The sequence below is a fragment of the Pyxicephalus adspersus genome, chromosome 3 (assembly GCF_032062135.1).
Source record: "Pyxicephalus adspersus chromosome 3, UCB_Pads_2.0, whole genome shotgun sequence".
In the NCBI taxonomy this organism is placed as follows: Eukaryota; Metazoa; Chordata; class Amphibia; order Anura; family Pyxicephalidae; genus Pyxicephalus; species Pyxicephalus adspersus.
In genome coordinates, this window is record NC_092860.1 from 69,016,042 (window position 1) to 69,037,880 (window position 21,839).

Sequence of the window (21,839 nt, forward strand, 5' to 3'; positions counted from 1 at the left end):
CGTACACACTTGCAATTTTTGTCGTTGGAAAGGATCTTTCACGATCCTTTCCAACGACAAGGGGCTGCAAGATGCATGAACGATGCTGTACATACAGCACCGTTCATGCTCTATGGAGAGGGGAGGGGGAGAGCGACGGAGCGGCACCCTGCTGCGTGCTCTCCCCCTTCCCTTTCATTACGATCGGCTGTCGTCCATCGTCCGTGGATCCGGCAGGTCGGTCGTCCGGACGATGGACGACACCGACTGTACACACGGCAGATTTTCGCCCGATAATTGGCCGATGCCGATTATCGGGCGATAAAAATCTGCCGTGTGTACGTAGCTTTAGTGTACATGTTGTAGCTATAGACATGTGACCTTTTAAACCACCCTTTAAATCACACATCTCTACCCTGTAGCACCTCACCCCTCCCTTCTGACTCTTCCTTGGTATTTCTGACAGAACCCAACTGTCGGTGACAACCTTGCTAGATGAAGTCACCATAAGAATGAGATTAACAAGTTTTACTTAGCTTGCAACAAGCTTGCATCAGCCTGCTGTAACATTTTGTATTACATTTTAGGATTGTTTGAAATGTCCATTAATCACTCTTTATACACACAATCACTCATGGTCCAGCCATGTCACATTTGTATTACATGAGGTCAAGCAACCTGGATTAAAAGACAAACCATTGGAGTTTTTTGAAAGAAGAAAACGTGAACAACAAGGACAGAACCAACTACTGATGGCTACTACATCAATAAATGCGAGTGCGCTGAGAGCATCATACCTAGTGGCTAACCGCATTGCTAAGACCAAGAAACCTTTTACTATCGGTGAGAAATTGATCCTGCCTGCCACTAAGGACATTTGTTCAAACTTCTAGGAGAGGCTGCAGGTAAACAGATTCCTCTTCTGGCTATACACTGCCGCTAGGCAAATTGAGGATATAACAGAGGACATGGAGACGCAGTTGCTGAAGAGGATTAACAAGTCACTGGTACGCAATTCAGGTAGATGTGTCTACTGATATTGACAACATGGCAAAACTACTTGTTTTTGTGCAATATATATATTTATATATATCAGGAGGATGTGCATGAGGACATGTTATGTGCACTGTTGCTGCCAAGCAACATTACAGGAGCAGAACTATTCAAATTTTGAACGATTACTAATCAGGAAAACTGATTTCTGGTTTAATTGTTTGAGTTAGGGAGGTTAAACCTGAATGTGAGTCTACACTGTCATTCACAGGAAAATACTTGCTAGCTGAAAAATGCAACCTGAACTTAACAGCGTATTGAACAGTGTTATTAAGGTTATTACCTACTTCAAAGGAAATGCCCCAAACTCCTGTCTGAGCAGTTTTGTGAGGAGATGGACGCACAACACAAATGCCTTCTTTTACACACAGACGTAAGATAGCAATCCAAAGGGAAATCATTGGCCAAAGTTTTTGCGTTACGGGAGCTGATGCAGAGATTTCTTCCAGAAAAAAAGCCACAGCTAGGAGCACATTTCAGTGACGCAGAACGGATCACAAAACCCGCTTGTGCAACATTATCAATATGCTTAATGAACTCAATTTGTCACTTCAGGCAAAAATGACAACTGTCTTCAAGTTGGCAGGTAAAGCGGCTGCATTTATAGTCAAACTAGAATTGTGGAGAGGCCGAACAGAAGGATATTTGACATGATTCAAACATTAGCAGGTGCTTTGGAAGAAACTGAGCCTGATTTAAAATTCTCTAAGCTTGTGCACAATAACTGGTCTCTGCTTTTAAAAGAGTTTGAGTGGTACATCCCAACCTGAACTTCCAAAGAATGGATCCACGGCCCATTTGTGAACAAAGGGGAACTGCTACTGCAATTGCTGGAGATTGCAAATGACAGTGACCTTAAAAGTATGTTTTAGACAACAACTCTGGATTAAGTCCATGGCACAAAAAAAGTTTGCGGACCATTGCTCTAAGGAATTTGATGGTGTTGGCACAGGAATACCAGGGCCACGAGGAACAACAAGCATAGCAGTTGGGGAATTTGAATGCAAAATTAGTGTTTTTTAAAAAAAAGACGTCATCAGTGGGATTTCAAGGCTCTCTGTAGACCATAGGCAGCCCATTTTTTACAAAATTGTGTAAAATTCTGTTTTCTCCTTGTGATTGTGGGGTACAGAGTGTGGGTTAATGAGAAACAAGGAAAGAAAAAAAACTGATTTAAATTTTTTTAGCATTACGCTGCTTCAACACCCACATGTATACACATACACACACTCACACACATATACATATATACACACATACATATAATCTCCTTTTTTTTATCCTAGGCATCCTGTTGGCAGTTTTTTGGTCACTGTTAAACAAGAGAAAACTGAAGTGCCCAGAACAAGTAGTGAGAAAAACTCAGTGGTTGAAGAAGAGGTAAAGTATAACAGCTTTTGTTGGATCGTAGAAACATTGGGCCTGATTTATCAAAAACTCTCAAGGACTGGAGACAATAGACTATCATGGGAGAACCTGGTGATTCTGCAAACCTGGAATGGATCTGGTCCAGGATTTAAAATGTTTACCAACAAATAGTAAATTATTTTTAGAAAATAATTCCAGCTTAATCACCCAGGTTTACCTGTGATCGTCATCCGTCTTGAAGAGCTTTAATAAGTCTATTGGCACCTTTCTCCACTTCTGATAGGATTGATACCCATTGCTTTAGGGTATGAGTGAGTATGCAAATTCTGCAGTGTTTCTCTTAACATTTTACCCCCTGTTGTTTCCCTTCTGGTTAGGTACATAACCAGAATGAACAAAACTATTTTGTGAATATGTTTTTCTGTATATAGACTGTGAAGAGCTGTAGAATCTGCTACTTAGTAGGAAAAAAACAGAAGTAAAATTATCCTATTCTTCAAGTCAAATGTACTTATTCAATTTATCAAAATAAGTTTTTTAATGCCCAAGCAGGTAAAAAAAAAAAACAAAAAACAAAAAAAACTTACAGAACATGAAACCATTTATTTAGTGCCATTTACCTATTTCCCACTATATTGTTCCCCAGTGCCTGTTCAATGAGATACTTTCCTCTTTTATGTTTAAAGGGCTTCTGAATTTTTTGGGGATTTTATCTCCTGCAAAGATAAAATACATTTCAACGGGGGAATTCTAATTTTTTTTTTTTTTTTTTTTGCACAATGATACAACAATACAGAATATAAAAAATATAGTTCAGTTCAAACTGACCTATTGCACATCACAATACATACCTTGTGTACATGCACCTTCAGAGGCTTTCTTATAACGTCCCAAAAAAAAAAAAAAAAAAAATGTTTAAATTGTAGGAATGTGGAAGGTATTTTCTGATTAAAGATTTCAACAGGTATCTAATAATTTTGACAAAAAACTTATGAGTGGCGTTCAGGATTCATGTGTATTAGGAGGATTTTGCATACATACGAGGAGGTGCTGAGAAGGTCCTGGCTTTGACCAAAATAAAAGGGAGCCAGAGTTATGAAATAACACATTTATTCAACATATTCCCCCTTGGGACTTTTTGCACAAAGAGAAAAATTTACCGATCTCACGCATTCGCAGTGAGATCTGCCAAATTTTCTTTTTCATCCTACTTTACCCAAACTTGCGCCTGGGTCGGGTGATGTAGGATGAAGAACCCGGAAGAGAAGACGAAGATGGCGGCGCCCGGAGGATGGCGCGGACCAGATGCCGGACACCCCAGGAGTGATCGGATTGCCCTGCTGGATTGAAGGTAAGTGTGTTTTTCTTTTGTTTTTTGTGTTTAGAGTCAAGTTCCTCTTTAATGTCTTGTAGAAATTTTCCATTGGCAAGGTATCTTACCGTATTAGAAAAGAGCCAAATCCCTGTATGGTGCAAAAGAAATTCCGGACACAAAGCTGGATTTTTGAGGTATTTACAACAATGGAACCTTCTGAATTTTGGAATTTTCTAAAAACACAGATTCATACAAAACATATTGTAAAATCAGGTTTAAGAGAGGCCCCTAGGGCTACTTGACAAAATTTTACTACCACCAGAAACATTTTACATTTTTCTAACAAGCCTAGAAACGGGTAAGTAGGAATCACTGAATGCATTTCAAACTCGTCTGCTTCCTCAGGAGTGTTGCATCGAAAAGTTAGGTAGTATGATGATATTGGTGGTGTACATCTAAAAAAGAATATTCTATATATATATTGTCAGAAAACACATATAAAATGGCCAAAAGAGAAACAAACATACAAATTGCAATTACACATAATGATATTAGTAGCTAACATCACTCTGGGCCGAGGGAAGAACAAATCCATTTATGCACCCAAAAGGGTATTTGAAATAAGTAATAAGCAATCGGCCATCCTTGTATAGCCTGCACATATATACCAAGTTCAGGTTGCTCGTAAATCACAAAGACAATTCATTGTATGTTTGTAAAGAAATTTCATAAACCCATTTTTAAGGATCTTTTTTCCAAAAAGGAGTAAAAAATTTACAACATCAAAAACTTGAATACAAAAATCAAAATACATAAAAGGTGATATAGAGTACTTCAACAGAAAAGCCAAACTTACTTTTTGTGATAGCAGTTAAATAGATGATTGGGATGTGTTAAATGTTGTCTGGAGGATGGCTGGAAACATTTCTGGTTGTAGTAGTATTTTGTCCTGTGGCCCTAGAAGCCCCTTTTTAAACCTGATTTTACAATATGTTTTGTTTGTGGTTATAATTTCAATAATTTGAAAATTACAAAAAAATCTGTTTTTACAGAACTCAATTGTTATAAGTACCTGAAAAATCCTGCTTCGTGTCTTTTGGAATTTCTTTTGTTCCATACAGGGATTTGGCTCTTTTCTAATATGTGTATTCTGGCATGTGGTACCTATGAATTGATGAAAGGGGTTTATTCATATTTTTATTAAGGTATCCTAACTTGGCGATCAACCTCTGTTCAGCTGGTATAGACTTTGTCATGCAAGTATCTTGTTTCTGGAGTAATGGTCCTACAGCTGTGGTTTTTAAAAGCACAGATCCAACGTTCGCCGATAATTTTTATAGTTCTCTGGGGATGTCAAGCACAGTTCACATAGAAGATTCTCATGGGAAATGGTGTCTCGGTCCATCAACCAATCTTAACACTACATTCTGCGTTTCTTCACAACTTGTCCTTTCACATCTCGTTCATCTTGTTCTTCGTTTAGTACATACACCATAGCAATATCTGCTTTATTTTTACGTAAGATCACATGGAAAGGCATATTGCAAGAAGAAGTTAATGAACAGTGTTTAGGACAATCATTTGTTTAGAAAATAACACACGATTGTCCGTGAGCACGTTCTTTTTGTCTCACTCGGAGCCCTCATTTTCTTAACGTCACGCATCTAGTGTCTGTACATTATCAGTCAGTTATTTTTGATAGTATTGTTAAAGCATGTACCGAATTGTGCACTATACAATCGTTCAAAGCAATCATTAATCATTTGTTTTACAACTTTTATTTCACTTGTGTACATAGCTTTAGATCTGTGTAAATATTATTAGGTCTGTCACCTTTTAGTCCATACCAGCAGCCTCACCCCACTCCTGTATCTAGTAACCAGTGCGCAACCCAGAAATTTTTTAAAGCTGGGTGGCAAGCAATCATAGGTGGGTGGTGGCCCCTGGATTGTGACCCAGCTCATCAGTAACCACTCAAAAACAACCAGGTGGGTACTAAAAGGTGCCAGGTTGTGCGTCCAGCAAATATGAGCCTCACCTTTCAAGGATAGTTGATTGAAATGTGCATTCCCACTACAATGATTTTGTCTTTTTTTTTTTCTGTCCCTGGCCTTATATCTCGATCTGGCAATACAGTCCTCTATTTTCCAAAAAATTAGCATGGTAATCGTTTTATTTATCGTTTGACTTACGCGGATCTTATGAAATTATAGCCAGATCTCGCCCAATAATTAAAAAAAGACTCTTCTCTTTCATGTCCTACCATGTACCAAGTTATAAACTAGGTAATTCCTAGAAAGAGGGTTTCCAGAAAAACTGATTTTGTATTTATTTTCTGCATTAGTAACTCTTTTAGAAGGATATTATTGTTTGAGCATTCTAACTGTTTATTATCTCTTTCTTTTTTAAAAAATATAGCCTGTTAAGAAGAGGGGATGGCCAAAAGGAAAGAAACGAAAAAAAGTTCTCCCCAATGGACCAAAAGCTCCAGTGACAGGATATGTGCGCTTTTTAAATGAGCGCAGAGAACAAATTCGGTCACAACATCCTGATCTTCCATTTCCAGAAATCACAAAAATGCTGGGAGCTGAATGGAGTACTTTGCCAGGGCAGGAAAAAAAGGTCTTTAAGCAGATCATAAATGTCTTCTTTGTCTGTAATAAAACATGTATTTCTTGAAAAAGCTTGTTTCTTGTGCTTTGAAAAGTTTAGGAACTGCAGCCACAGTTTTTTTTTTAACATTGACATCGCTGTAATGAGCTAGAGTAAATGTGTTAAATAACTTTACCTTACATAGGAAAAGATTAGTAGTAAGACATTTTCATGTTTAAAAAGTGTTTTTAGTGCCATTCAGAACACTTTTTTGATATTTTCACTACAAATAAAACAAGCATATTGGATGCTCCTATTCCACATAGATTCCAATAAACTAAACAGCCTATATCCAGCCATGACACTGTGACTTGGGTGTTTCTGTGGATTATCCAGTAGTGCATAGCCTATTTTATAGGCTGGTGGGCAACCATTTTTTAGGTTACCTGGAGAGATATATCGACAGGTTTAAATAAAAGTATTTAAATGCATTTACAGCTCCATGTACTCTAGGAAAAGGTACTGGCAGCATGCAGAAAACACTTTTGACAAAAAAAAAAAAGTGTAATCTTGCTTCAATTCTCATTTAAAGAGACAATTAGCACCCTACTCGAACACCAGGGAGGTTAATAATGGCCAAGTCTACCAATTGTTTTCCCATTCTTCCCCCTGCTGTTCTACAATCAAAGTTTACAGCATAGCAGTGCAAAGTGGCAGCAATTAAAATTTTGTCAGATACTTTTACTCCTTTTTTTTCTCTCTTTCAACTGGGAGTGACTCTCTTTAAGACTGCAAATTGATGGGTATTTTAATTGTTAATAATTAAAATGACTTGTTTCAGAGGTACCTGGATGATGCTGAGAGGGACAAGCAGCAGTACATAAAGGACTTAAGAGAATACCAACAGTCTGAAGCTTACAAGGTGTGTTCAGAAAAGATCCAGGAAAAGAAGATAGATAAAGGTAAATGTTTTAAATGTTGTAAAAGTATTGTACCATATATAATTTACTACAATGTTTTCTCACACAATCTTCTCCTAAACTCTCCTTATAAATCTATAAACCTTATTAAGAACTAATCTAACTTCAGTGTAAGTACAAACAAGTCTTTTTGTGCTAGACATTCTATATTTTTTATATTCTTCTGGCTAAAAATATCATAAACATTAACCATTAAAGTAAGTGAACACAACCCTTTATAGTTCAATACAGATCAATCATATACTGTTAAGGCCTAGTACAAGCAGGCCAATTTTCAGTTCCAGTCTGATTTTAAATTTAATAACGTAATTGAGGATAATTTATTAATGTTCTTCAAGACTGGACAAGATAGACTATGGTCAGTGAACCTGGGTGATTTTGCAAACCTAGGGTTCATTTCTAAAAATTATTTGCTAATTCAGGGGTGTCAAACTCAAATACACAGAGGGCCGAAATTAAAAACTTAGACCGAGTCAGGGGCCAAACTTGAAATTTAATGAAAAAATTGAGGAAGTTTTCCTTCTCATTAAATATAAAACATTTTTATATGGAAACAGAGGTATTGCTTAACATTCAATCTGGAACAAGCCCATAATAGAGAAAGACGCTTACAAATTTTAAAAAACTTTATTTAACCCCCCTAGCGGTACTCCTAAGTGTGACTCGGGGTGGATTTTACTTGCAAAAAGCAGTAATCCCGAGTCACACTCGGGATTGCTTTAAACTAAAAAAAAAAAAACACCTTGTTCTGTCGCTTTCTCCCGGCGTCCTGCTGGCCCCCACAGGTCCTGGGGACACGTCCTGCTCCTCCCATCTCCAGCTGCGAAGTGTCGATTCGATTTCCGTAGTTTAACGGTGACGTCGGTACATGCCCCATTGCGTCTGGGACTTAGCGGCGGGAAATTCAAATAATTTTGTATTGGATTCAATACAAAATAGCTCTATCCAAATACAAAGAAATACTCAAATAATATATATATAATTATATTATATATATTATATATGCTACTGTACACTTATATTACGTGTTTATTATTTTTTTTGTGTTTTTTTAAAGTTTATTATTGAATTTAATAAATTTCTTAAATATCAGTGAGTTATGCCTAAGAATTACAGCCTACAATGTAAAATAAATTTCCATGCAAACAAAATGGAACATTTTTTGTATAGAAATTTGCACAGAATTAAAACGCTAGGGGGGTTAAGAAAAAATCTTATGCCTTTTTCTCTATTTGTAGCCTTTTGAGTAAAATTTCAATGGTAACTTGTCCCCAATGTTTGTTATAGCTTTCACCAGTTCCCTAGAATATAATATTTATTTGCTGGAACTTTTTTGGCAGCCACAAGTACGCACTTCATTATGTCACAACTCTTCATTTAACCATTTCCAATCATCCACACCACATACCCTGCATAATGTACCCATACCACCCACACTTCATTCTTTGTTGGTTCTTCCATCCCCTTCCCTTTTTTTGCACCATGTTCTCTGACCCCCTCAAGTCTTTCAAGTCTTCTCTAGTACCTCTGCCCCCACGCTCCACACTGCATTCTTCAGCTGCAGCTGCAACTTTACCATTCAAATTATTCTTCTTTCTGCCATGGCTGACCTTCAAAGTTATGGGGGTCAGAAGTTATAATTAGAGCTGAACTCCAGCCTTACCTTCTTTTTTCCACACTTGAAGATAAACCTCTCCGGTGTTGAAAGTGACTATTATTAATAAACAGAAGACTGTTCAAAAGATGTTAGTGATGCCGAGACAATTCCCGGCATTACTTGCATCTATAATACAGCCGAATGGAAAGCTAGGCATAGGCAGAGAGCTGTCCCATAGACACGAGTGATGCCAAAACTACAATTCCCGGCATTACTTTTGTCTATAGAACAGAACAGGCCGCTGCTCCATAGACTCAAGTAATGCTGGAAATTGTAGTAGCGGCATCACTCGCTGCAATACGTAGTGGCAGGCGGGCGGGCCAGATGCAATTCCTTTTTTAGTGCTCTTTGGGGGGCCAAACAAAAGGACCTTGCCTGAGTTTGACACCCCTGTGCTATTTGGTAAATGTTTTCAATGCTGGACCAGATCTATTCCAGTTTTGCTGGATCAATTAGGTTCACCCATGATAGTCTGTCTTCTCCAGTTGTGGAGAGCTTTGATATATCAGGCCCATTGTATCTGAAGTGAAATCAGCAGTTGACAAATGATAAACCATTACATTTTTGGGTTCCCAATCAGGCACAGAAAAGATTATAGTTTGTTCGTAATTACCAACTAGAAATACACAAGCTAGCTCATGTAAATAAACGAATATTTAAGTCTGATCATAATTTAGATTGCTCTCTCTCTCTCTGGGAAAAACAATTTCAAAGGCCCCTTAAATGTTTATTATGATTTTTACTGACTATTGAGCTCATTCTTTATACCATAAGATTTAATGTTAATATTCATGGCATCACAGGTGCCTAGGCCCAACACAAAATTACTGTGTTTTATAGACGATTGCCCAATATAGTATCCAAACTAATTATAAGATTCATTTTCATAAATTAGAAGCATTGAATATCAATCTTCAAGAATCCCTTGTCCATTCTCTAAAACAAATTTCCACTTTATTAGGCTGTCAAATCCATTCGCTATTTAGGCTTACTCTTTGAAACCAGGTCAGAAAATACTTTCAGCTGAATTTCAACCCGTTTCTTTCTCCTTTGAACACTCATTTTTCAAATTGACGTTCGAGTTCATTTTCTTGGTTTAGTAGTTACAGTATTTCTAAGATGACCGTTATGCTCAAACGTCTTTACTTGCAAACACTCTCAATTGCTCTTCCTAGTGTTTTTTATAAGAATAGTCTGTTCGTAATTTAACACTTCTTTTTGGTTTTGCACCTCCGCCTGCATCTATTGGAAGTTTCTCATTGTTTCCAAATGTGAAGGAGGCCTGAGTCTTCTAGGCCCAAGGTTATATTGGGCTGCAGTACACTTCTCCTAGATGGTTGACTGGGGTAGACATGCTAATCACAAACAATAGGTCTCATTTAATTTACTAGGTGATCCTTGTTTTCATCATTATTTCTTTTAGCTACCAATTGTATTCCTGTGAATACGAGATGGACATATGTGACTAATTAAACTCAAATGTATTTAATTTTTGTCTTTTGAAGGATTTGTTTTATTTTGTAATGTTCTTGGCTACCTTTCCTTTGTGTTCTTTTTGTTTCCTTTTTGTGATGTCATATGTTTTATATTTCAAAATCCACTAAAAATAGAAAACAAAAGGTCTCAATTAAGCACACTTTTCCCCCTGCTACTTTATCCGGTCTTCACTGGACTTTAGAAGCTCTGTATAGAAGCCACAGCGGACACACTACTATTGGTCTGACTTTGTGGCTACTCACTATTTTTCTAAATAAGCCTCATTGCTGTCACGAACCCTCCCCCACAACTCTATTGATCTTTCACCCTGCTTTTGGTGAAGGTCTAACTGATCCAATGTTTTGTCAATGAATACGAGGCCGACGATTCAGGGTTTTAGATCTCATGTCACAAGGGTAATTACATATTGCATCTTATTATGCTCAGTCGGATCTTTATCACCTTTTAGGGCTATGGCCGCAATTGAATAGTTTTCTTTATTCAATACTCCCACCAAGGGCATTCTCTATACCTTTACCAAAATTTCAGAGATTATAACGTGTTGACTGTTCCCTTTCTGCTGCATATGCCATCTTAAATGAGGATTCTTCTAACCAATAGACATTATGTTTTTCCAGCATTGGGAGAAATTATTAGAAATAGAATTTTCTCAAAATGAATGCATTGAATCACTTTTGCACAAAGAAACTTTTGACAATCTCTACCAGGAAGCAAACTATGAATTTATGACATGCTGGTATGGGACGCCTGAGGTCTTGCATAGGATTTACCTGTCAGTATCTGAGGTGTGCTAGAGGTGCCGAATTAAACCTGGGCCCAGTATTCATATTTTTTGTTCATGCTCCAAACTAGGTCTATTTTTGTCACAGATAAAAGAATATTGTGGAGACCTTTGCTAGCTACTGCACCTCATTGCATGCCTTTCAAGTTACCTCATCTGTCTCAGTTTCTGTGCAGGGGATGCCGAGAATGGAATTCATGGCTACAGGGATGTAGGTAATGCTGCAGCATGTTTAGCAGATGATCTGCGGGCGGAGTGGTAACAAGAACTTTGATATGAGTGATATGATTGTGTGAGTTTTTTATTTTGTAGAATTCAGTGGTCATCCCATCCGGCCCAGGAGTTCAAAAAGTGGAAGGGTGCCAAAATTTTTAGCAATGACTGTTATGTGTATGTATGTATGTATGTATGTGTGTGTGTATATGTATATATGTGTGTGTGTGTGTGTGTGTGTATATATATATATATATATATATATATATATATATATATATGTGTAATAACTGCAAGCAACAACAAGCATCCTGCGTTCCAAGCCACTGCTTTAGTATTTCTTCTCACTGTCAATAATGTGACATTGAAAAGTTACCAATTTGAATTGCGGCTGTGACCCCCACCACCACCACCTTTGAGCATGAGGATAGTTGGTGCTGAATTCTGTGTAGAAGGGAAAAAGTAAGCTTTGCTTCCAGAGGAAGAGAATGATAAATATAGAGAATTATAAAAGATACAAAATACGTATTTTAAAACCCTCTGTAAACTAAGTTGACAGCCTGCCACTGCCAGCTCCTCAATGTCCTGTATACAAAGCCCAGCTTTGTCAGATATCTGATGACAGTTGGGCGGCTCCTAAAAAGTAGGTCCTGGGGAGAACATTGATATTGACTGGTGTGGTGCCCTGCGGAGCTACCTGGAGGCTGTAAAACCACTCACATGAGATACAAAACCTCCATGTTTTAAATCACAAAAGTCTCATGAATTAGGTGGTTGGACCAGGGTAGTAAAGCTGGGTGAAAATAGCTAGGCAATGTTTGATGTTCATCTGCTAAGAAGTGCAGTGGGTGCCATCTTATTTATTTTATTTTTTTTAGCTTTTAATGCATATTGGAAAAAACCTAATAGTGTGCAGTAAAATCAGGGAGTGAAACAACAGTGCAGGATGGAAGGTAAAGCAGGAACTTCAACTACAATATGCTGATCGCTGGAAGCCACCTCTCTATGGACCTTGGATATGCATCATTCTTGCTTACACACACACACACACACACACACACACTGTCAGAAGTGGGTCCTCTAGTATGTACTTGTAAGAAAGTATAGTTTTTTGTTTGTTTTTTTTTTTTTTTTTTTTACAGGCCACAAGTAGGTTATCTAGTATGTAATTGTATGTAATAATAGCTTCTTTTTGACCCTATGGTAGCAGTGTTACATTAAATTTTTTTTACTGCTTGCTAATAATATGTAAAATCCTAAATGGAACCAGGTGCACTGTAAAGAAACCGTATCTCCATCCATTTCAATGTCAGGTGTCAAGTGTTTACTTAGAGTAAAAAAACAAAACAAAAAAAAACAAACACATCAGTTAAAATAAAAAGAAATCCTTTCTATTTCAATATACAAATTTATAAATATTAAATTACACTACAAACTATATGTCAAAGATGGTTTTCACTTAAATGGAAAGTGATCTGCTGTGCTAGTGGAAAGATTTATGGGAATGGTGGAGGAATACTAGGACAGAGGTTGATAGGACAGTCAAATAAGGTGACAGAAATGTCTGACAGAGGTCAGTCACCAGTGGAGGGTAGATTCAGGATAGCTGGGGGACAGTTATGAATAAATAAAATAAATTTCACTACTAATTGTACTGAAAAAACTAAAGTATTTGGCAAACACTGCTGGTAAATAAAGAATTTGTTCATGGAGCATGTGATGAGGTTGAGACATTGCCCCTGATTCATCATTGAAATCCGCGATCGCTGGAAGCGCGATAATACGCGCAACCAGCGATCGCGGATTACCGCGGTCCGGGACTCAAGTGCGCGCGTCGTGCGCGAGCTTTTCCGGTTGTTGAATAGCGCGATCGCGCACGATTCCGGATCGCTAATACGAATGCGCGACCGATAATCCGATTTTGCTTGATGAATCAGGGGCATTATGTGTTGAAATGCATATGGGGATGCATAATACACAGGTAATTATTGAAGTCTGCTATAGCCCTCCAGTGCTAAAGAAGAAATAATCAATAACCTGCACAGATTTGGAAAGTGGTAGTGATGAGTGATTTTAACAACCCTGACATTGATTGGGGTACTGGAACTACAGGTACAGCAAAGGCGCTGACATTTACAAATTTAATACAAGATAATTTTAAGGTACAGTTTATAGAAGCCCCAACTAGAAATGATACTCTGCTGGACCTAATTTTTTCTAACTATGCATTAAATTTTAAGAGAGCAAATTTTCCATTATTAGGTGCGGCTCTCCAAGACTTGGACTGGGAGATAATATTGTCCTCAAAGAAATTTTGAAAACAATTACTGAATACAAACAGGAATTGTTGGAAAAGGAGGACTTTTAAGGTGCTGTACAAATGTTTGTTTGAAAGATTAAAAATAAATGTATTTCAAAAATTAAAACCCCAAATACACATAAAAACCTCACAATAAACATGGTTGCAAAATTGTAAATAGTGGCAAAATATTAGTGTTTCACATAGTGACCCTTTGAACATTATTTACCCTTTGAATGTCTCCATTCTCAGACCTTCAGTGTCTCAATCATATCTTTTGTCTGCACATTACCGGACAATTATCCTTGAATCATCATAGTGTTACAGCATGCACGCACACAATCGTAAGCTACACATTCAAAATAATTGTTTGTTTTCCAACGACTTTTATCTGATGCGGGTATATACCCTTACTTTACCTTATTATTGATAAAGCATGTTAAAAAAAACGAAAGTGCTTGCATTTCACTAGTCATTTTACTATGGCCATCATTATACGCAGATTCTGTTTTGATATCAGGTATGTTAGCTATGTATAACAAAAACAATTCTGGTACATATAAGTTTTACGAAACTTAGGAGCCTAATTTTGTCTGTATTTTCCATCCCACAGAGGAAAACCATGTATCACCTGTTAGCACTTTATTGAATGGACACACAAAAAAAGTGAGTTGCTATTGTTAAATAGAATTTTCTACTGTGTATATATGTGTGTGTGTATATGTTTATATATGAATAAAAAATATTATAATAAAACAATGATGTACACATTGGGGTGTTGCATGATATGGGGAAAAAACACTATATCTTGAACATGAAGAACTCCTGAAGGGGTACTATAGATATTTGGTTTGTGTTATACAGTTCAGTTTTGTAAACCAACTTGCTAAAAACTACATACAGCAGCCTGAAATCCACTGATCCACTCACCAAATAATTGTTTGTGTCTTGCTGACCCCTGCTTAGAGTATTTGGTAGCTTACAGCAGAAACCATTATGTTTGTGGAAAAAAACTTGACACTTTAGAGGAAGAGGGAGGTGGAACAGGCCTTATGGTACTGTTGTGCATTGCCTTAATGAATGTTCGGTTAGCTGTTAAATAAGGTTTAGATTTTCTGTATTTGCTGCTATGTTCATGCTCATATTACTTTAATTCATGGTCTGGGGGGACAGGTCTCCTAATATCATGTCCCTCCTCCCCCCTATAATGTAGATTTCTTGCACTGAGAAGGATTGCATGTCATAGTTTACGTATTGTTGTTATTTGTTCATACACTGTGGTTGGTCTTGCTAACGTTTATCTGTGTTGGGGCATCAAGGCCCTGCTGTGTTTACATAGTGCTCAGTTGGTGTGTCAGCAGTGACTTTAATTTCCATAAATGTTAAAGGTTTTAATATACCGGAGGAATAAACTGCTTTTCTAGCTGAACTGCCTAGGTTGAAACCCCACGTGGCATTTGTCCGAAACATACTTTTGTAGGCATAATATACCTACCATGTGGAATAGTAGTTTTCACATGGTATACCACAGCTGCACAGGGGATGCACAGGAAGTAGTGAGTGTTCTAGTTTCCAATAGTTTTATATTGGAAATACATGCTATTTTTTAGCTCAGATGATGGGGGATGCTTGTTTTTTAAGGGTACCTTGAATGGAGTAAGAGTTACCTTAGCTAATGAATACATGCTTAATTCAACTCAACTTCCCTTCTTGAAGGAGGAGCTGTCCCACCTATTAAAATTTAGAGAAGGCATGCTTCTTTTGGGAGTGGATATGAACTTTTCCCCTTAACCAGAGCTTGATGTGACTGGGTCACAGGGGTCCATCTCACTATCCCTAGCCCATAGACATAAAAAGTGCTAATAGTTACCAACTTATGGATGTGTGGCGTCTTTGGAACCCCATGGGAAGGGATTATACCTTCTTCTCCCATACACATTAATCTTATCCTAGGAGTGATTACTTCTTGCTGCAAGATTTTTCATGTTCCATCTGGATATCATATAAGATCATGCCCCAGTGCTCTTACATTTTCAACTAATACACCTAGAGCCTGGCATTGACGTCTTAAAGAATTGTTGCCACAGGATGTGTTTGTGGAGATGGTTGATTCCTTGTAATGGTAACAGGAGTGGGAGAATGCTTGCTAATGCAGATAGAGATAAATGATCCAGGACTTTAAAGGCATTCAATCGAGCTCAGTATACACAATTGATGAGTAAAACATACATTTATCCAAAAATTAGTTAAATTACATAAACTATGGGCTAATCTACCAGTCTCATGGTTTGGTAGCATCAACTTGGTCAAAATTACTATTTTACCTAAAATTCTGTATATGTTGAGGACTCTTCCGGTCCCACCCCATCCCAGAGTCCGGACTGTCTCCTGTCACCTTTGGTTTCAAAAGTTTTTGTAAACAAATTTTTACATAACTAAAATAAAGATACAGTACAATGTGCATATTATTATTCATAGCACAATGCAAAACGTACAAAAATAAAATTTCCAATACAACTTCAAACAAAAATAGGGGAAACAATAACAAAACAAATACATTAAAAGAGGACGGGGGAAAAAGAATAAGTCTAGAAAGATATTGTATAAAGCACAAGTTAAGACATAGTCTATACCTGGAGGGTTGCCACATTAACCGCACATTTTAGAGAGATTACTGCTGCCATGGTTCCCAGATAGCAGAACATTTTTCCTGTGAGTCATTCAGGACACTGGAAAGTTTTTATTTAAGAAAATGTGTTGTCAACGCGTTTTAAAACTTCAAAAAACTTTGGAGAGGTTGGACAGTTTAATTTGCAGGAGGGCTACCCATGGGTCCCTACGCACCTGTTTTGAAAAGTCGGTACTCAGCAAACGAAACACTCCACTCCAGAATCTAATAAGAGAAGGACAGGACCACCAAATGTGGGAGTCTGTACCTCGCTCCTGACAGCCTCAGAAACATAATTGAGATATCGTGGGACAAATATGCTTCATTTTGGATGGTACCATGTACCACCGCATCATAACTGTGAATGCAGATTCCATGGTTAGTACATTTGTCGAGCATTTAGCCATTTTCGCCCAAGTATTGAACCATTCTTCATCTGCTCTAATCACACCTAAATCTCTTTCCCACTGTAACTTGTAAGAATACATCAATGCCTGGGTGACTTCCAATAGTTTAGCATACAATAGAGATATCAGTTGCGGGCATTGAGGCGTTCTAGAACATATATGTTCAAACATAGTCAACTTGACTGGTAAGTCTGTCCCTGAGTATCGAGCCAATGTTTCAATTGCAGATAGCGGAAAATCTCAGTACTCGGGGCTTGATGTGCCGCACAAATCCCCTCCAAGCTGAGAATAGAACGCCTCCCTAGGAGAGAGAAAACTGTTCCTTAATTAGCGTGTTTATACTCCAGAAAAGCCAGACGGTAAACTAGTGTCAAATGCCAGAGAACCAGAGCTTGCTTTAGAGGAATGGTCAAGCTTGGGGTCAATAATTAAATTTGAATCTCCCATCATCAATAGGGTGCTCTGCATGTTTTTCAATTACAGAAAAAAGGTATTTAAAAAAAAACACAATTGGTGGGAGTTGGGAGCGTAGTCATTAATTATGGTGACATTTACATCATACAAGTTACCCTGAAATATTAGGTAGCGTCCGGTAGGGTCTGCCAATTCAAAATTGCAGCGAAAGGGAACAGACCTATGAAAAGCGGTTAACACACCCTTTTCTTTTCAAACAAAGCATGCCTGGAAAATTTGTGGGTAGGATTTATGGAAATATTTAGGACGAGAGGAAACTGAAAACCATATTTCCTGCTGGCCTAAAATGTGGGCCTTCACAGACAAATACTAGTTAAGCGCCTTCCTCCTTTTAGAAGGGGAATTTAAACTCTAGACTGTGTGATAAAATCATGATAATATCCATAAAACACAAAAAGGTGGGGTAAAACAGTAAAGATTAACAAAGAACATAAAAGCAAAACCCATGGAGCCACTGGCACCATAAGTGTACTCATATCTGCCAAGGCAGAAATCGGTCTTGCACATGGACAAGACCTATCGAGGGGAACACCAGACACTCCCGAATGTGTGTGGCAAAGCTGGCATTGGTCGAAAGTACATATTTGTACCTAACCATAAATAGCAGCATTATAACAAGTAGAAGAAAAAAATGCTATCTAGATATTCATCAAAATATCACTAAAAATAGGCACTGAGAAAACATCTTAACTGTTAACTTACTACTGTCTACTGTTGGTAGACCTAACCTAAAAAAAACAGCACATTTGAGCAATTATGGACTCTTAACTGGAGAACGTCCATGTTTAGAGACCTTTTCCCATATTGGAGGCAGGCATTGGGGCCTCTGGGAAGCCGATGGCGACTGCACGGGGGGACCTGATAAGGAGGTGCACAATTGTAGATGTTCAAATAGCTCCTGGGCCTCATCAGGGGTGGAGATGGAGTGCAGACGGTTGCGATATGTCAACTGGAGCTTGAATGGGAACCCCCACCGGTATCTAACATCCAAGCCCTGTAATATCTGAAGAAAAGGCTTAAGGTTTCCTCTTCTGAATCGTCTGCGCCGCTTAATCCACAAAGATTTGGTATGGGTGAGATTAAAACATAAGGTCTTGCTTATTCCATGATGCTTTTAAAACTGCCTCCTTTGTTTTATAAAAGGTAGGTTTGGGAACAATGTCCCTTGGAGGGCCATCTGTTTTCCTGGGACCCAAAGCACGGTGTACTCTATCCATTTCTAGCCTTTCTGGTGGGTAATCTGGAAGTAATTCCTGGAATAGGGCTAGCATAAAGCCAGGTAAATCAACAATAGTTTCTGGGATCCCCCTTATGCGCAAATTAGCTCTGCGATTCCGGTTTTCTAAATCTTCAATGCCAGCATTGCAGCTTGCATATATTTTTGTAGCATAGTTAGATCTTGCTCGTGAATCTATCACAGTAATGGTGTCATCCATTTTCTGCTCTAAAGTGTGGATCCTAGTGCCCAGCTCTCTAATCTCTCTGGTCAGTGTCAAAGATAACTTGCCTGTGGCTTGAGAAAGTTCCGGTTGAAGGAGTTGTTTGAAGTAATGCAGCATCCCTGCAGGCTGGGCCAGGCTGTGCACTAGGTACAGATGCAAGGGAGCCGTCACTGGAAATCTCATCTGTAACGTCCGGCTGAGAAGGAGAGGCAGGCAGCATGTCAGATACAGCCTGCGCGTCCATCCACCTTTTGTCTGGGACCGGACTACGCCGTCTCAGGAGGAAGAATCGCAGCCTAGGTGAGAATAAAGACCAGCTGATCCTGTTTGCTTAAGCGGTTCCACACTCGGGAGTCACGGAGCTCGCTCAAGATGCAGCCATCTTGATTCACGGCTCACGAGCGCCCCCTGTCACCTTTGACCCTTATTATGACAACAACTATTGCTTAGGTCTATCAGAGCAAATCCCCAACATCTCTGGCCTGTGGCTGGGGGGGACACATCATGAAATGGCAGTGTATGCGGACATTCTTATGCATGTTCTTACTAGCCTGATCGTTTGTTTCCCCAACTACGTGAATGTGTTACAGGCCTATGGCATGCTGTCCAATGTTAGGATTGTTATGTCCAGGGGAGGCTGTCAAATACCAGAGCACTCTGATATTAATAGACTTGTCTAAAGTATTGCGACTGAATTTCTTACCCTTCATGGCAAGTTCGCGCTATCCTTGTTTGGATGCATTAATGTAGCCCAAATAAACATCCTGCCCAGAGTGCTGTACTTAATGCAGTCCCTGACTATCCGAATTCCTAGGCTGTATTTCCATAAATTACACTCCGTGCTCTTCCGAGTTATCTGGGTATGGATGGGGGGAGGTGAAATAATGCATGCATGTCAGGGCCCTGTTACTAGATAGATAGATATAGATATTAATAATAATAATAAAAATGATAAATTGTATTTAAAAATGCCAACATAATATGTAGCTGTGTACAATAAATAGGGGTTGAAAATGTCAGACAAATACACACAATGGAACAGGGGGAGGAGAAGACCCAGCCCAAAAGAGCCTACAATCTAAAAGGTCGGGCAAAAAGCAAAATAGAGTACAAATGAGGGGGAGGGGTTGGAATCGTGGTCTTGGTAGTAGGCATGTAGGAGACAGAAGAAGATGGGTGGGCAAGTTTTTTTTAAGTCCAGAAGTTAGGAAGAGAGTGGCAGACAGTGATGGCAACCCTAGTGAAGTCATGTAAGACAAGGTTATGAGTGAGGAAGTCATTAGAAGTTCATTGGAGGAACAAAGAGTGTGGGTAGGGATGTATTTTTGTGTATTTTTATGTAAGTGAGACAAGAGCCATGAATGGGGAGTGAAACTTTTTGAGTGCAGAATTAAAGGTGAATCAAAGACCGCGTGCCTGAGGGGAGTTATGTGCTTGTTTTATAAAGAGTGAGTGTCGGAATCCTTTTCCAGGACAGAACAAAATGAATAGGAGTGTCCTCTTAATACAGATTGTACTGCAAATCTAAGGAGGACACTTGGAAGTTTGTCAAGTGAGGAGGTGTACAGAGAGAAGAGAACCGGTTCAAGCACTGACCCTAGGGAAACATTTTGGAGACAACTGGCAACGTGTGTGGGGCAATTTAGGTACTGTGTTAATTTAAAGGAGCTGGTAATAGGGAGCAGTTTGGCTGAGGAAAGGTGTTTGGGGTTATCCACTGAAACATTAAAGTCACCAAGGATGAGATTGGGCAGATCATGGGAAAGAATGTGTGGGAACCAGGAGGCAAAGTTGTCCAATATTTGTTAGTTTGGGCCAGGGGGTGGTAGACAACAGCAACAATGAGGAGCAGGGGGGAAAAGACGGATAGAATGCAAATTTGGAGGAGCAGCAGAGCATAGAAAACGTACATGAACAGCAGTTGTAGTAGGTATATTAGTGGGACTAGTATACAAAGGTCCAGGTGTAAGGAAAAAAAAACATGGGATTTGTAAACCAAGAAAAAAAACCCCTAAAACCATAAACAGTACTACAGGACAATAATCCCTATATCATTGGATACAACTTCAATATACAATTAGCAATGTGAAGTTGAATGTCCAAACCAGATGGATAGCAGTCGTTATATTATTCGAAAACGAAAAAACAGAACGATAAGTAGTTATTGTGGATTGAAGGAAGGGCTTCCAAATTGTAAAAAAGTTGGAACTGTGTGTTTCAGGGTGTCGGATGGCTTCCCTTTTATGTATAATCATTAACTTGTTTAAATTGTTTATCAACATCTGTATTGTGGGTGGTTGTTCATCTAACTATCTTTGTAGTTTGCATTTCTTTGCTACTGGGAAACACACAATAGTGGTTTCAATGAAAATGGAGAGCCTGTTGATGTTGTTAAAGAATGGAAGAGTGCAGTATGTGGGATCCATTCCCTACAGCACTGTGTGAACCTCTGCATAAATTCAAATATTGTTTCCCAAAATCGCAGTATATATGGACAGGTCCACATTGCATGTTCCAAAGAACCCGACCTTAAACCACATTAAGGGCAGCCCAGGAAATATCGAGACATTGCTGACTGGGTATTTTTAAGATCCAAAGCATTGTAAGCTCTATGAATAATTTTGAAGTGTTTCCCTCCAAATTTTACAAACTACTGTTTTACGTACCGTGGACCAACTATTTCTAGAGCATCCTGGTAGCAAGCAAAAATGCTTCCTATTTCATTATGTGGAACATAGCAGTTATAATCTCTAAAGAAGAGGTACTAAGATATATGTAAATATCTGAAATAGGTAGACGAAAAGATGGGCTACCTAGTGTATGTTTTATGGCTTCTGGTTATTGCATTGATACATTAACACTTAAGTGAGTAAAAGAGGTACTTTTCAGTTGCAGGTAGTACAATTGATGATGTGTCAGCAGTGCATATTTTAAACGTAAAATAGAGAAGGGCAAAAGTTGTCCTCCATCAACTAATAGATGTTCTGGATAGGTGATTCCTCTCCTGGCCCACAGCAAAATACTGTCGAGCCTGTGGAAAACAGGGTGATGTATGAAGAGGGAACGCTGGGAAGCTAGAATGAAAAATAATGAAGGAAAATGTCCTGTTTCCCT

The 21,839-nt window shown here is 38.6% G+C and overlaps 1 protein-coding gene across 2 annotated transcripts in view; it reads left to right on the plus strand.

Annotated features, from left to right (window-relative positions):
• Positions 1–21,839, plus strand: part of HMG20B (high mobility group 20B) — an 87,068-nt gene that overhangs the window by 25,887 nt on the left and 39,342 nt on the right. The window contains exons 3-6 of one of the 2 annotated variants that reach the window (XM_072405067.1): positions 2,319–2,412; positions 6,134–6,337; positions 7,149–7,269; positions 14,348–14,400. In XM_072405067.1, coding sequence (XP_072261168.1) covers positions 2,319–2,412; positions 6,134–6,337; positions 7,149–7,269; positions 14,348–14,400 — 472 coding nt within the window. The remainder of the gene's footprint in view (positions 1–2,318; positions 2,413–6,133; positions 6,338–7,148; positions 7,270–14,347; positions 14,401–21,839) is intronic. The other variant, XM_072405068.1, reaches the window with a different exon arrangement.